Genomic DNA, 17026 nt, shown 5'->3' with positions numbered 1-17026 from the left:
TAAGGTGACATGTTGTAACTTAGATCTACCCGCTGTCGTTGCCACATGCTGAAAAGCTAGATAAGAAATTCCATATGTCAGCTCAGACTGGTTGGAGGCAATGGAGCGGTAGTAAATGAGTGGTACAGGGAGTTATAATTGGACAAAGTGGGATACAGAGGGGGCTGGTGGTGGAAATGTGTCTTTAGCTTTGTGTTGTTCTACAGACAACAGTTAGAGAGTCGTGAATGAACTATTGAACTCATGAGAGCAGCTGGTGTAATAACAGTACAAACACATTCTTGTGGAGACACGACTCAACATTAAATTGGAGCTCGGCTGTCTCCGTACTGGTGGATTTTCTTTTTTCCCCCCAGTATCTGCTTTAAAACAATCACAAAAGATCATTTGAATCTGTTTGTGACTGTGCACGTATGTCAATGCAGAGTTCATGGAGCTTTGGGATGTGTTGGTAATGTACACAATAACAAATTCTGCGATGGAGGCATAATCTAGTAGTTCTGCATCAGTGTATTTCATGATCTCATAAATAATATTTCATTGGTAAATATTCCATTAGGGCCACTCTTATTTCAAATCTATGAATAATTAATAATTTCAGAGCAGCATATGATTTATTATAGTATTATTGTACTTATTAAGTAGTATTGATGTTTCTTAAGTGATCAGAAATCAAATTCCCATGTGTATAATAACACACCATAATCAATTTATATACATGAGAAACTCCATCCTTCTGATGATTAAAAACACATGGAAAATTGTGCGAAATCTATGTTGTCCCGGGCCATGACTGTGTATTTTACACAGTATATTCCACAACATCTGTAGTAAAATGTTTTGACACTCTTCTAAGGAAGAGAAAGTTTGTTCTTTGTTCTTTTGGACAGTTACTATTGGAACTATTTGCCAATGTTTAGAGCAGATGTTTCTCATTAACGCCTCACTACAGAGCCACAGAGGTGTCAAATCAGTTACGTAGTGCTTTTAAAGATTTGGCATACTTGACTTAAACTCAACGAATATAGATGGGAGCATATAAATTAATTGATACATTGTTTAGTCTGTGAAACATCATAAAACAGTGAAAAATGCCAGTGAAATTTTTTTCTGGAGCCCAATGTGATGCTCTTGTCCCAGCAACAGTCCAAAACCCCAAGATACTGAATTTACTACAAGGTAAGTCAAGGAAAAGCAGCCAATTCTCCCACGTGAGCAGCTAGAACTGTCAAATGTTTGGTATGCTCGCCTGAAAAATGACTTAAATGACATTATCGATTATCAAAATATTTGCAGATTAATTTTCTGTTGATTGACCAGTTGATGAATTGACTAATCGTTGCAGCTGTACTTGCGTGGTTGAAGACTGAGGATGCACAAGACCTTTAATAACCTGACCACCACTGGAAATGACATTTTGATATCAAGTGAAATTATGAGTTGTGCTCTATTACTATGTGTAATAAAGTGGTTATGCACCTTGATTGTATGTCACTAAGATTTTCTTTCACAGAGACCAAATGCAAAGAAAAAAACAAAACTAGAATATAAAAATAAAAACAACTAGAGCTGAGGGCTTGTGCTGTGCTATACTGTATTAGTATGCAGATACACACAAAATAGCAACATTTTCTAATTCAGTGAAATAATAAAAAAAAGAGACATTGTACGTAAATATATATGTTTTTCACATCCAGAGAATAAAACACAACCAGTTACATTCAAACAGCAGTGTGGAGTCAATGTGTCAAGACTACCAAAGTTAAATACAGTACAGTATAAACAAAAACTACAGACATTGTCCTCAATGCTTTGTCATACTACTTTACAACAATGTTACCAAAGTGTCACAGGGGACTTCACATACCCTTTGGAGAGTCATATGAAAATAAAATTCACACATAAATACACAACTTAAATGGTACACAGGAGTTATTACATTTGCCAGATGTCTCTGGCTTTACCACGGTTGTGATTAAATTATCTTAATAAATGATTATGATGCATCACTACACAGTAAATGACTTGATTTATGAAGACGTCTTAATGGTGTCATTGTACATAAATCACTTGCTGTAAAAAGCAGTACTCTGACAGCCATAAATGCAGGCTGTATAGTTTATGGTTAAATGGAAAAACTCTCATACTGATCTGATATGTGATCTAATATGATACCTGTTGCTTAGAATAACGCTGACTATATTCCTGTGACTGAAATTAACCCTTTCCTTCAAACACGGGCAGCCAAGAATACTTTTTCATAGTTTTTTAAAAATATGTCACTTTTCCTGTTGTGCGCAGAATCAAGTGCATGTCACCACAATTATCACATATGTATTGAGGACTGTTGAGAAGATGGAAACATTCGAAAGTTATGAAAAATAAATAGCCAGTAGTGTAAGGAGTGACTCATACACTAAAGATAAATGATGCACATTTTGTTGGAAAGTGGTAACTTTGGACCATGTATCTGAAAATCTGCACATATAGGTAAACCACCTAATTCACAGAGTTACTGTATATAAAGAAAATAGAGGGGGGGGGCACAAGGAAAATTGTGACACAGGATGTACACTTCTGTTTTTCATACTCTTAATTTAAATTGTAAAGGAAACATGCTCTCGCTTTGGAAGGTTGAAGTAATTATTTGTTTCATGAAACATATTTATGTCTGATGATATGACATGACTTAACTTACACACAAGATGGTACTTTTCTTTCTTCACTTTTCAAATACAGGCAAAATAGAAAGGTGACAGAATCTAACAAGCAAGATGGCAAATAATACAGGCAGACAGATAAAATAGCTTGTTGAAAGCTCTAGTTAGTAACTCTAGCCCATTTCCCACCCCTCCCTTTTTTAAAACACAGAACTAGAACAAACAACTTCTTTATCAACGTCCCACACGCTGTCACATAAGACGGTCGCTTCATGGTTGAATGCCTCTGAGTATAATGTACTCATAAATACTGTATATATAAATCATGTACTCACTCAATCACACACACTCAAGACTAGTCCTCTTTTCAGAAATGCTAGATTACAAAAATATTTACATCAGCTGATCGTGACTAATGTTCCCAGCATTATGGACAATGTGTTAAAAATGTTCTAAAATGAAGAAAATATAATAAATGAGTTAGGTCGATGAATTGACAGCATAACTTTTAAAAAAAGTGCAATGATTATTGATAAGGTTTGGATACAGCCTCTAAATGCTTTACAAAGAATGCTGTTTTTTCTGTATTTTTTGCACAGCTTCTTGTGAGATGTGAAAATCTCATCTCTTGTACTTCTGAATAAGGCTGTGTTCAGACTTTTCACTGTGTGAAAAAGCGCAGCACTGACTGCGTTGTTGCAGGAGGTGCTGGAGCAGAGGGCCTCAGCAAAAAAATTTAAAAACCAAGGATCATCTGGCAAAAAAGTTAAACCTGACTCAACCTTTTCCTGTCATCTGACAACACAAAAATGTGGTGATGAAGGCATGTGGTTGTTTTTTTTTCTCGAGAGGTCACTGTGTTTAATAGCTGTTCGTCTGTTTTATTGTGAATTTTTGTATATGATGTGATTTTGTACGGCTGCTACCTTGACCATTGACCAGGTCTCTCTTGTAAAAGAGATTTTTTGATCTCAATGGGACTTCCTGGTAAAAATAAAGGTAAAATAAATAAAAAACACACTGCGTCAGCCTACCCCGCAATTGTCGAGACAGAGGATCAAATGATTGTCACAGTAATAACTGATTCAGAGTTGTGAAATATGTCCTCACAGTATTATAAACCTGTTTTTTATGGTGTCTTGGTGTCTGATAAACTGTGAAGAATAGGATCAGAGTTTATCTTAATACAATACTCACATGCCATGTACGTTAAGAGAGTTATTGGTTGCTGTAATAATTATCTATGTGTTATCTAGCTAGCATCTCTTAATGCTAACGTAACTTAACGTATCATATTGTAACATAATGTAACTGTAAAAGATTGGAGACAAAGTCTACAGTCATCATTCAGTGAAAAATGCCTTCTAAAGTTCAGCTGAAGCTGAGCTACGCATTCTGAGTTTGCGGAATTGAGTCGACTTCCTCTAAATCTAAGGTCATTGTTGTACAAAATTCCTTTTTTTTTCCCCTGGACAGTGTTTCTTTGCTGAGTCGTGTCAGTTGCATGTAGGTTTGTTGCTGCCTAGACAAAACCGTGGCAACAAACCTAAAAGCTAGCAGGTTTATTGTAAGTGCTAGCATGAAGATATAAGCTTGGGTTGGTTTGGCTAAAGCTGTAATTAGCTTCAATTGAGCATCACACTTTACGAAGGGAAAGCTTCACAGCCATTATGAACAGAAAGAATGATGACAATGACCAATAATTCTCCCAACGTACATATAATATAGCATGCTGATAAAACCTGAACCTATCCTTCAAAGCTAAAGGATGTATCACTCAAACTGACCATCGACTTGTAGCAACACGCCCACACCAACGCAGCCCCGTGGGTTTTTTTTTTTTTTTTTTTAACACAGTGCTGTTTTCAGTCTGAACACCTGGGAATGGGTATATGGATCAATATTATATTTAAATCATTTGAGAAGAGTAAGGCTAAAGACAGCAGTGAATGGGAATGTGATGTATTTATACTGAACAGAGCCAAGTCTTCAAACTTACATTCAAGTGTAATGAGCAGATATTAGGGAACATGGGATTTCATGATGGCTACTCGGTGATAAGATTATGGTGTTGTCACTGAAACATTCAAACCCAAACACTCAAACATTGAAATCATGTAAATATGTAGCCTGTGGGCTAACGGTACGACTCTGTAAATTAGACAAATACTAAAAAAAAACAAGAAATGCTTTGAAAGTTTATGTGAAGCTGGCAACAAGTAATATTGGTACTTAATTTGCTAACTTTGAAAAAAAAAAACTTTAATAAATACTGTATGGTATTTATCTAATTTTCCTTTTATCAACAATAATATGTTCAGATAAATTAAGTTTAATATGTGAAAGATATAATATAGTTTTAATATATTATTATGCACCTGTGAGGACTCCTATCTCCGTTATGATTCTGTATTGAAGAAAAAAATAATAATATATGAGGCAGGCAAGGATTTCTTGGTTTGGCACTAACCATGTCAAAAGAATTTACAGTGTAACCAAAGGCTTTTTGTGCACGACATGATCCCAGAAGGATAGTCAAACAGTTAATATTCATCCATTTAAAAACAATTTTGCTAGGCAGAAAGATCGCAACAATATCGTGATTATCAGAATGCATCGGCTTAGTCCAAGTGAAGCAGTTCAGTTTTAAATTGTAGACAAAACAGCGCAGGAATAGTTTTATCGAGCTCACCTCACAGTACGGTTAAAGGGTCTATGTCATGTGACAGAGAGGTGTCAATTTCCTTCAGGTGGGTGCACAATCCTTCTCCTTAAGTATTGCTTCCCACATCATATCTATAAGAGGGGTTGAGTTCTCAGTCCCTGGTTTCCTGGTTGCCACGGAGCTCCAAATGTGCTGCAGTTTTTAAGGGGGGATGGGGGGTGTGTGTGGGTTGGACAGAGCTTGGGAAGAGTGCTGTCGTCAGGCAAAGGGGCTGTCTGATTTTAAGATGGAGGCGTCTGCGTCATGGCAACCCTTGCCGTTCATGTGTTCTGTGTGGCTGTCGATGCTGTAGCAGCCCTGTACCTCGGTGATGGAGGAAGCTGTGTAGGAGGCTGAGCGCAGGGCGTCTGAGTGGTTCCCTACGCTGCTGCCGAACTGGATATGATACTGGTTCCAGTGCCTCCTCAAAACTGCTTGGACCTGATCAAAGAAACCACAGTTCAGATATTAATGGGACAGCTCATGAAACATTAGATGATACAGAATTACAATTTGTGCATTTATAGGAAAATTTATAATAAAAAAAGCTCATTGGTTTCATTTTGAAGAATTACATGAGAAGATTGATACCACTTTCATGTTTGTGATTTAACTATGGAGCTGAGGTTGGGATGTGGTTAGCTTAATTTAGCATAATGACTTGAAGCAGGGAGAAATAGCTAGTTTGGCTCTGTTCTAAGACAAAAAAGCCCCCAAACACCTCTAAAGCTCAGTAATTAACATGATGTATCATGTTTGTTTAATTCCAACAGAAAGAGTAAAGTAAACTATTTGGGCTTTTAGAGGGAGTTATGTGCTGGAACCATTTCTCTGCAAACAACAAGAAGTGCAGTGACTGTCAGCAGCTTCCTGGTGTCATTTTGTCACAGTATGGATGCAGCACCATCATACTTGCACAGAGCATATCTGGCAACCTCCTTTGCAGTAGAGCTGCAGTGCAGGGCGGCTGGATAAACTATTGTTAATCAAGAAATAGTTTCAGCACTCCTTCTGAAAACACCAATTGTTGTTTTTAACATTTCTGTTTATGTACAGGTTAAACAGATTACCACACTGTATGCATGAGCAGTGGTGTTTATCTTACATGGAACTACTCTCCAGAAACTGAAAATGTAATCGCTGTTATTAGTCTTTGGAGCCCGTTTGTAATCAAACCACCGTGACCAAAATATTTGTGGTGAAGGAACATGTCACCCAGTAGCGGTGTGGCTCATCGATGTGTTTATAATAGTTTTTGGGTAAAAAAAGAAACGAGGTCTACCGCACAGAGGAATAAGATGTATCAGATTTTAGACACACAAGATACTTGTAAGCAGGATCTATTTATTGTTGGTTTGGCTCTACACATGAGATTTGCTGACAATAAGAAAAATATAGATAATCACCAGCCTTCTGTTTTAATAAGTGAGCTTTAGAGGTGCTGGCAGGCATATTTAAAACTGTAAACATAAGCGGGCTAGATGTTTCCCCTACTTCCAGTCTTTATGCTAAGCTAGGCTAGTCAACACACAGACATGAGACTGATATTAATGTTCTCATCTTACTCTCAGAAAGAAAAAAAAAGTACATTTCCCAAAATGTTGAGCTGTTGCTTTAAAAATGTGTTTGTTCTCTCATTTTTTAATTGAATGCTCTTACCACGCTGTATTTTTTTTTTTTACATTTTTTTTTTTACAAAATATAAAACAAACTCCTATTAAAATCATGCATTTGAAGCTTTTTTGTGTTTTTGATCACAAGTCTTTAATATGTCTCTTCACGCTATAAATACTCCTTGTTTTGATCAAAGCTCTCTATGAATAAATATAAATTGTATATGTTATGTGCCTTTGTATAGACACAACGTTACATTAACTGTCTTTGAGTGTATAATGAACTTGGTATCATTATAAAAGGATCCATAGCGAGAAACAGCGGTAAAGCTTCTGTATAGCAGTAAAGCTCTACTACGTGCTATGTAAGTAATTAAGTAGCTTTTGTAAAACACTCGGTTCAGGCAACAACAGGCTTAGTATGCAGATCGATCACCTGAATAATTGATAGCAATCAGTGTACAATCCGTGACTGCTTGCCAAAAGTAAATAACCTTTAGTCCTCCAGCAAAGCCCTGGAGGACTGACCCTGTCAAGAGAAGGGGAATGCAGGGGAAGTTGCCTTGTCTATCCCTGATCTGAAAGGGGAAGTGTGGATGTGTGTGTGTGTGTGTGTGTGTGTGTGTGTGTGTGTGTGTGTGTGTGCGTGCAGGTCTATAAAAACTTAGTAAAAGGGCATCCTACTTCTCCGTTGAAAAAGCAGAAGATGGTGGCCACCAGCAGACCCTGAAATTCAAATGAATGAAAGACAAGAAAAAAGAGAGATGAGATACACCTAACCTAACTGATTAGTCTTAAGTATCAACAATCAATTATCTATAGCGGACATCCTGAGGTCTAAGGTGCTGTGAGGCAGAGAAAACATAGAGATCCGACTGTTTTGTGAGCTGATTGAGCCTGTTGCTTAAGAGGTTCTCCTTGCACTGCCCAAGCTGGGACAGCTCAGGATGATCAGATAACACCTAGCCAACAGCAGACTGATTTCAGCCCCTTTCAGCTCAGATAATTCATGCTTTCCTTCCTGCTGTTCTTCCCTGGGTTATAACATAAACAAAGGTTTCTAAAAGGCTGACAGGAATGTTTGGCTTTTACTAAAAGCTAAGACAAATAATGAGGTCCTTGTCCCGGTTACAGTTTATTTCAGAATTTGTCATATCCAGTAAATGGCTCACTGGCATTGGAGGAAAGAGCAACTAACATGTAATTGGGTTTTTTATTAATTGATATACATGTTGCGAGGACAACGAGACTTCACAAACAGTGCTCAGGGAGGTGTAGTGCATGCAACTTACAGTAAACTTTGAACACCATTCTAAAAATATATTTCAGGAATGCTTTAGACAGCTGTCGACGTACTTTTAAAAAAATATATACTAATCGATACTATGATTTTCACAATGGCCATCGACTTTATAGTTTAAAACACAAATTCTACAACATGCAGAACACACGTCTCACCTGGTAATGCATTAGTATGTGCATGATGTAGTCGTATATTTCAGAGGAAACCCGGCCCTCTGGCTTGTAGGGAAGCAGGACGTACTGAATTCCTAGTAGAGGCACCAGGATGAGGGTAGCTCTCACTGCCTTCATGTAGAGACTAGACTCTGCTTGATGGGTCACCTTCAGTTTGGTGATGAGCACTCGCACAATGTTCAGTAAAAAGAACAAATTGACCTGGAGGGAAAAGCACAGAAAGAAAATCTGTAAATAATTCTGTTTATTATTAGGTTAAAGTCACGATAATGACTTAAATCTGCTTTATTTAAACCTTGGAAGTATGTGCAGTGAATAGTACCACATATAGGCAAGATTGGTAAGGTTTTTCATTATGGTTACAGGAAATCGTATTTATGACATTCTCTATAAAACACTGTAAATGTTTCAGCCACATGCTCTGTTCAAACATTTGCTCTGTTAAATTTATTACACTTGACAGACCCAGAGAGCGTCATTGTGTTTAAGGAAAATAAAAAAGTTAATTGCCACATAATTTCTTCCCTAAACTGTACACTATGAGTAAGGTTCAAACAAAGAATCCATTATGTGCAAATAACATCCAAGGCCTTTCTTGGAGCCTGAAAACTTAACAAATCATCGTAAAGGTTGTTTGAGGCAGAACATTTAGTCCTTAGAGAGTCTTGAAGGCAGCACTTTTCTGTGTGCTGATTAGGTGAATTCCTACAATGCAACATGGGCCTGGGGACCAGTGGGTGGATCTTTAGAGGGGCAGATGCATTGATTTCACAAGACAAACATAATTATGCATGCTATGAAACTGTGTCCTGCTGCAGGCCCCCCACATAGAAGAAAACAAAGGCAGCTTATTGTAGCTCATTGCGCAATAAAAAAATCAGTCCACAAATAGATTCATGGACAGAAATGTGATTCACTTTGCTGTAATTGACTGGTGTCAGGAAAAAAAAAAGACTGAAGCTTCTTACCAAGAGAGCAGCACAGATGGGACCGTGGATGATGTAGAGTAGCGATGTTTTGGAGCTAATCCAACAGCTTAAGTGCAGAAGAGGACAACAGGGAAAAGTTTACACTACAGTATTGCATCACATGATAGCTGAGCCAAGATACAAATCAGTAAGTTTACTGAGAAATCAATTAGGTTGAATGTTTTGTTGAAAAGTGTGAGATATTTACAAAATATTAAACTAGCCAAATCAGCTACATCTCACAATTTTAACACAATATTTATTTCATGCTGTTTATATTTATATACCTAACTTTTATGATTTATTGCAGTTGTTGTGTGACTGTCAATCCAGCTATTGTATTTCTTATATAATTGCAAAGTGCAATATCTGTAATAGCTCGAGCACTTGAGTGCTTACTTGTCGTTGTAGTAGTAACTTCGAGCAACGGCATGTATGGTTGCAGGAATGAGAGGGAAACCTGCAAAACAAAAGTGAATCAGTTACAGTTGTAGCTTAAGCGGTACGATATTACAGTCTAAAAACCTACATGCACGTGCGATTGTGTTACATTGGTGTCATTGTTTGAAGTACTGTGTTGTCAAGGTATTATCCCTTACGTACCCCAGCCTAGTAGATAGTACCACATCAGGTGCTGCTTCTCAGCAAACACAGCCACCACGATGAGAGTGTGCAGGTATATTCCCTCACACAACATCCAGAAGTAATTGCAGCCAAACAGGTACAGATGAATGAATTGGGACACTTTACAGCTTGTCTGAGGAAAGAAAAACATGAATAATAAATGTGACTGGTGACATGTTTTACTCTGCTTCTGTTATTTCCTTGTGCAGTATTCTCACATTTCTGTGAAATGGATAAAGCAATGTAGCTATTACAGCATTGAAAAATTAATTAAATCCCTCATCCCCAAGAGTGCAGCTCTTGGAGCAGCTTATCCTGATTCATGTTTAAGTGCTGAAACTAGGATGACAAAGGGAATAGCTGAAATTGAACCAGTAGAGAAATCTATGATATAAATGTAAAAAGAAATTATAGTAATTATAGCAATAATTAAAAAAAAAACAATAAAAACACTCACTGGATTCCTCTGCACCAGTTCCTGGTTGTTTGCCACTGCTGTCAACCAAATAATGGTGATCACAGAGTTCAGGACAAAAGAAAAGAAGAGGTTTTTGTGAAGAGTGATCCTTTGGCAACTTAAACTCCTGCAGGAAGAGAAAGTATACATTACATCAGGGTCTAGTAATTCATGCAAGAACCGAGGAATATCTGTCTGTCTATGAAGCATGTTCAAATGAGGTTGGCGGACACACTTGAAATGGAAGAATATTCCAAGAGAGATGAAGAGGGAGGTCAGTGACAGCCCATGTCCGATGAGGGCTAAGTAGAAAAGATTCATTGCGGTCTGGAAGGAAACAAGACAAACAAATTAGATTATCCGGTTCTCAAACTGACTACAGTTATTGTAGCATCTGTCATCAGGGTGTTTCTATACAACTTAATGATTCAATAAAAACACTCTTGAAGAGAACATATGTCTTTCACTCCTACAGTAAATCATGAATTTATGTAAGGATGACAGTGAAATCATGTTTTTTTTTTTAAAGTTGATTAAACATTGAATAGTTACTCTGAATAGGAAACGTGAGTTAGGAGAAATACTTTTGGACTGGATATTCTTGGTCCCCAGAGGGTGTTGTGTAATGATTTTGGTGACCACAAGCCTTTTCAGCACCGTCTCACTGATCAACATTTCTCAATCAATACAACCATCCAAAGGTACGGTATACCATAATGGAGAAGCTTCCACCTGCATTAGATAATTGTTCTCCAGATGATGAATTCTGATGTGACCCCTTGACCTTTCTGTTGGCACTGCCTTCAGGCCAAAACTTACACATACATACAACATATGTCTACTACATATTTGCCATGAGCACACTCCTCAGAGAATGAGCCATTTGGTTCGATTTCATTACTCCACGGTCTCTCTTCTCGCGCAACCCTCAGGACAAACTTGACATTTGTGGTTGTGTGTGCAGCCAACATGAGCATCGCGTTGTTGTGCCATTCAGTTAAACATACTGTGAGAAATAACAGTCTGCAGCCACAAAAAATGATGATGAACTATACAGTAGCTGCCTTTCTATATACAATCAGTGCTAATCCTAACACATTTCATTATATTTCATATGCATTTAATGCCATTTTGAAAAGTTGCCTACCACTCTGCCTTCATTGGTGTGTTCATTGCAGCGAGTGTAGTTGGTCCATGTTCGGTTGCTCTCGGGATGCAGGAACCAATGACCACTCTCAGTGCAAATCTTTGTAACCATCTCTGTAGGTAAAAATGATATGAAATGAGTCAACACACTACACCTGTACACTGGTAGCTTTGGCATGCTGATTTTCAAAGCATGATTTTTTTAAAAAATATCTTAATCCTGTAGGCTGAATCTTAGAGGATGTTTCTTAGTATTCACTGCGTCCTTTGCAGCAAGGAGGCTGGAAAACTAGGGGCTATGTAGGTAAAATCTGATGGCCAAGTGCCATTTGGACTTAATGTCAATAAAAAGTTAACCTTTGACACACAGCCAGACTTTTTAATCATAGATTGGACGGTTGTTGCCGGGAGCCCCATAAAATTCCAAGTTACGTCATAAAACTCCATTAAACAAACACATTAATATGAATGAAACTACTGTGAGCAGTAATTAGAGGGACTGAATCTAATTATACATCTGCACATCCTGTTGAGGGATGTGCTGTGCTAAAGTGTTGGCTCAGTCTTCTAGAAATTAAAACGTATTTACTGTAATAAACACATTCATGGGTGTACATCCCTGCACACATGGAAACACAATTAAATAAATGCTCATAAAAGCCTGAAAAGCCTGCATCAGAGACAGAGAGATCTTTGGCCTTGTCAGTTTAAGACACTTCAAGCAATATTCATAGACACAGCACATAGAAATGCTTCTGTCTGTACTTCCTCGTAGCCGTGAGGTCTTATGTTTCACGGTCATTTGTTGTAGTTGCTTTTCATTATGCTAGGATTGCTTTATCAAGTCTGGGAAAATAACTGATGATGTGATTTGGAAGATGTTGGTGTTTACCAGGCAGGGAGGGTCTAATGAATTGTAGGACCCAGTGTTTTTGGTGCTTGACATATACTTCTTGCGGAGTACCACTGTAAAAAATGATACGTTTAAATGCATTTTTAAATCAGCCGTAAGCCGCAGATCTCACCTGAAGGATCAAAGTCCTGGAAGTAGTCCGGGCAGTGCTGCTCTGAGGAGATGCCTGCCTTGGTGTCGTCCCAACACAGCCAGCCATCCCAAGTGCGATTACACATGGGCTCTTAAATCACAAAGGTGTTTTAATTATTTAAAACTTATGTGATAATAATTTAATGATTTAATCTGGACACAATCAGGCTGATGCAGACAGTGTTCACTATAACAAGGCTATAAATTATATGAACATTATGAGGAAATGTGTTTATTGCATTTGCACCAGCGATAAAGATACTGAAATATCAGAAAATACTTTTTATTTACTTCAAAACTTTCACAATTAAGACTAAAAATTAGCTTAAAATCTGCACCTAATGTTTTCCTTCTGCCATTCAACCTAGATTGCTTTGAAGTTCAGAAACATGCAACTCAAAAAAAAAAAAAAACTACCTTGTCTGCTGTGAGTATTGTCCTTCATTATCTTTTGATAGCACTCAAACTGTGCTGTAACTATCTTGTTCCTGGTGAGTCCCATGTCATGGTAGACATTGGTGGGATGCTGCTGCTGGGTTTCATTGACCTCTAGGCTTGCCTTCACAAAAATCTGCGAGGGAGAGAAAAGGCACATAGTAAATCTTTTCAATTGTTTTTTTTTTTTTTTTTTTTTTAAACAAGACAGATTAGTGAGCAGGAGTCCTGGACAATGTCACACAAAGGCTATATTGGACATGAGTGTTATTACAGAGAAATCCAGAAGAAGTGAAGACTGTGTTTCATAATGTCTCTGCTTCAGCTTCACATTTGATGCTTATGACTAATAACGGTTTGGGAATTTTTAATTGTGGTCTGTTTTCTGTTTAAAATTAAGTTATGAGAGACAACCTTAAAATCAGAATTCCTAAGGACTTGCCAATATGAAAACCTTGGTTCAGATTCATAAGGAAATATTTCCTTTTTTTTCTCCTTATTTGTTTAAATTTTACATTGTATTCTTGTAATATTTTAGCAACAAGTGAGACTGGAACAAACTTCAGCTTCATTTCAGCATGCAAGTTTTTGTCTGTGCCCTATTTTGAATTTTGTGATTAAAATAGAATGGTCATCGTATGCTATTAATAATACCAGGAAAGGGAGTCTAACATAAACAAACGTCCATTAAATCCATATGTGCTCTATGGAAAATATGACATCTGTGCAGAAATATCGCCGACCAAATGTTTTATTTAGACAGCAAATACCAACCTGAAGCAGATTTTTCAAGCTTTAATAAATGTCCAACATAAACTAAAACCGACATCCAGTAAATAAGTCTAAATGGGTCAAAGCAAGTCATAGTTGAGTGGTAGACTACAGTTTTTGTAAAATTTAGACACATTCAAGCTGTCCTACCTTTGTTAGATTACACAGCAGTATAAGTGCCACCATCCCGTTCCGCCCGATGCTATCCATCTTCCTTTTGGCCATGTCAAAGCCGGTTGATGACTTACCAGCTGCAGATCTGGAATGGAGAATAAATAATTACAAACTGTTGTTAAGCGAAAGAATTTCTTTGAAACGGAACAAACAATGTTGATGAAAGTACTAGTGGCTTTAATCGTGTGAAAAACTGTTCCTGTCAACGTCACTTAACCTGGGAACAGGCCGTAAAATTATTGAAACCTACACTTAACAGCCCGCATAACATCTTATTTCCACCAACATACACAGATTTATTTGGCCAGTTTAACTGACAGGTGCATAGGATTTAAAACCTTTGATTTACAAGGAATCAGAAAATCTTGCCCTCATGAGTCACTTGTACTGGTTTCAGAAACATTAAGAGCAAGTTCACAATTTTTCAAGTGTGACTTAAAATAACAGTCAGGTGCCCATATGAACAGTGAAAGAGGTTTTCTTCGCTGTTATCATTCCTTCTGTTCATACTGGCTATTAAAAGATCCCCTTCAAATGTGCTTTCAATATAAGTGATGGAGGCCAAAATCCACAGAGAGTCCACGCAGTCATTTTGTGCAAAAATGCATTTAAAAGTTGATGTGAAGCTTATATGAGGCTTCAGCAGTCTGAGTTAGTCATATCAAGTGGATATCTTCTACATTTAGTCTTTTTAGCATCAAATTCCCTCTTTGTGTTTCCCTGTTGAGCTGCGGTGGAATTATAGTAACAAAAAGAGGCACTAAAAAGACTGTAACGTTGAAAGATATCTACTTTTGGACAGCTGAAGCTTCATATTAGATACTTTTAAATACACTTTTGCACAGTAGGAGGATTGTGGATTTTGGCCCCCATCACTTACATTGAAAGCACATTTGAAGGGGATATTTTAATAGCCAGTATGAACAGGAGGAATGATTACGGCAAGAAAAAACATGTTTCAATGCTCATTTGGGCACCTGACTGTTGTTTTAAGACAGACTTGAAAAACTATGAACCAGTTCTTTAATAAAGTGAGTACAAGTGATCAACGGTGTGTGGGATTTTCTGGTTTTATTTCAGTCATGACAGTCAGAAATCAGGTCATATTAAATGACTGAGTGGATGAATGCAGTGGACAACACACTGAAGTCAGGTAGACTACTCTCAGAGTCATGTTGCCAGGCAAAACCTGAAATCGCATGCCATTGCACTGCAATGGAAATACACATCTGAGGGAAAAAAACACATTTTGCAAAAAAATTTAGGGAAGGGACACATCTGGACAAATCGGCGCCAGAAAGAGAGATGTGGGTATCTAAGTCCTTATTGGTTAGTGATTTGAAATCATGGTAGAAGAGGGGACTTTGCAGGAGTGAAGTGACATTTAGCTGAGGTTTGGCTCTGCATTAAAACCTGGATTACAGAATAATACTTTCTGTGAGACTCTCACTCACATCATATTGGAGGGTTTTTTCTTACACTCACAACTGTGAGGTCAATGGTCTCGATTACAGCTGCAAAGGATCGAACCTGCTCAAAATAATCTTAATGTGAACAACAAGCAGCAACTGGATCAGAAGGTGAACAATTACAATCCTTAAAGGGGACGTATCATGCACATTTTCAAATCTATATTTATATTCTGGGGCTCTATTGGTATATCTTTGCATGATCTAGGGTTCAAAAACATCTGTCTGACACAGGCCATTTTAGTTCCTGCTTCTTTAAGTCTCCATTCCTCATGAGCTCTCTCTACTCTGATTGGCCAGCTTCTGGATGCTGCGCTTGGACTTCAGGCAGCTCAGGAGGCTATGTAAACACAGTAGTAGGATTTCACTTCTTTTTTCTTGTTCTGAAATGGACAACATGAACAAACCCATGGAACAACCTTTGTGAGCATGTGGGAACAATCTGATGTCGTCATGTGGAGGAAGTAGAAGTAACATTGCAAATGAAGCGTTCAGAGTAGGCTGAAGCACTGGCTTTTGACTTACAGGGAGTATTTTTACTTATGTCCTGTTCACCTCAAGTTTTGGACCTATGACTTTGTTTAACACAGACATCTGACCTAAACACAGTATAAAAGTAACAGAAAATCACAAAAAGCATATTCCCCCCTTAATCACAACACATCATATGCTTCAGAGTAGCAAGGACATGGGTCTAACTTAAACTGATCTGTCAAAATCCCAAATTTTAACTATTATCTGCCCCAAAATCGCAATGTGTGTCTGCAAGCTAACACTGATCGTACATGTAGGTCAGTTCAGAGTTAGATGCACCCAAAATGCTAGTATTTTGGCTTGGTGATCAAAGAACTACACAGCTGACAAAATAAACAGTTGGATCCAGCCCAAGAAAACCTCTTAGATCTAAGAAAGTTCAGGTTCTTTGACAAAAGCCACGTAAGCGCAGCTGACTTTAAATCTATGACTATGCTCCTTAATGCAATATGTGTTTTTGTGTGCCACGTCTCCTTTACACATTTGTTGAAGGTGATGCTGGTGTCTCTTCAAAGCAGAATCCCAGAAAATTGTTTGAGGCAATGCTGCAGGCCACTGGGATTTCATGTCATGGCTGCTGCACAGCAGATGAGACAAAATTCAAACGGAAACATATCCCTCAGGATGTACAAATCTGCTTTACAAAACAGCGGGTGTACTAATGCTTGGGTACTTAAAATTGTTTAAGTCTGCCTGCTGCAGCTTTTGTTTCACTATCAAAGTTACCAGTAAGTGCTGTAGTTCCTCCTGTTCAGACTCCAGAGGCTGCAACTTAAAGTCAAACGTTTTTTTTTTTTGTTTGTCTTTGAAGCCGACATGGTGGCTTTTTGTCTGGTTGCTCTGTAGCCTGTACTAAAATTTCTGTCCTTTATTTTTAATTTCTAATTTTTTCCATAAATGTATCACAGCATAAGCCAAGGGTTCTACTGCATACTGGCACCCAGAGTAAG

At 37.8% G+C, this 17026-nt stretch overlaps 1 protein-coding gene across 1 annotated transcript in view; it reads right to left on the bottom strand.

Annotated features, from left to right (window-relative positions):
- Window positions 1-1664: 1664 nt before the first annotated feature.
- calcrla (calcitonin receptor-like a) overlaps window positions 1665-17026 on the bottom strand; it is a 31996-nt gene continuing 16634 nt past the window's right edge. Inside the window, exons 2-13 of the mRNA XM_067603031.1 lie at window positions 14050-14158; window positions 13111-13264; window positions 12674-12784; window positions 11650-11762; window positions 10738-10829; window positions 10503-10629; window positions 10025-10178; window positions 9821-9881; window positions 9422-9488; window positions 8436-8654; window positions 7662-7703; window positions 1665-5805 (exon numbers count right to left, since the gene is read on the bottom strand). Coding sequence (XP_067459132.1) covers window positions 5584-5805; window positions 7662-7703; window positions 8436-8654; window positions 9422-9488; window positions 9821-9881; window positions 10025-10178; window positions 10503-10629; window positions 10738-10829; window positions 11650-11762; window positions 12674-12784; window positions 13111-13264; window positions 14050-14124 — 1437 coding nt within the window. The 5' untranslated portion in view covers window positions 14125-14158 and the 3' untranslated portion in view covers window positions 1665-5583. The remainder of the gene's footprint in view (window positions 5806-7661; window positions 7704-8435; window positions 8655-9421; window positions 9489-9820; window positions 9882-10024; window positions 10179-10502; window positions 10630-10737; window positions 10830-11649; window positions 11763-12673; window positions 12785-13110; window positions 13265-14049; window positions 14159-17026) is intronic.

The sequence above is a fragment of the Thunnus thynnus genome, chromosome 11 (genome assembly GCF_963924715.1).
Source record: "Thunnus thynnus chromosome 11, fThuThy2.1, whole genome shotgun sequence".
NCBI classification, from domain to species: domain Eukaryota; kingdom Metazoa; phylum Chordata; class Actinopteri; order Scombriformes; family Scombridae; genus Thunnus; species Thunnus thynnus.
Note: the sequence above shows the minus strand (reverse complement) of the source record. Positions and strands in the feature narration are given on the sequence as shown.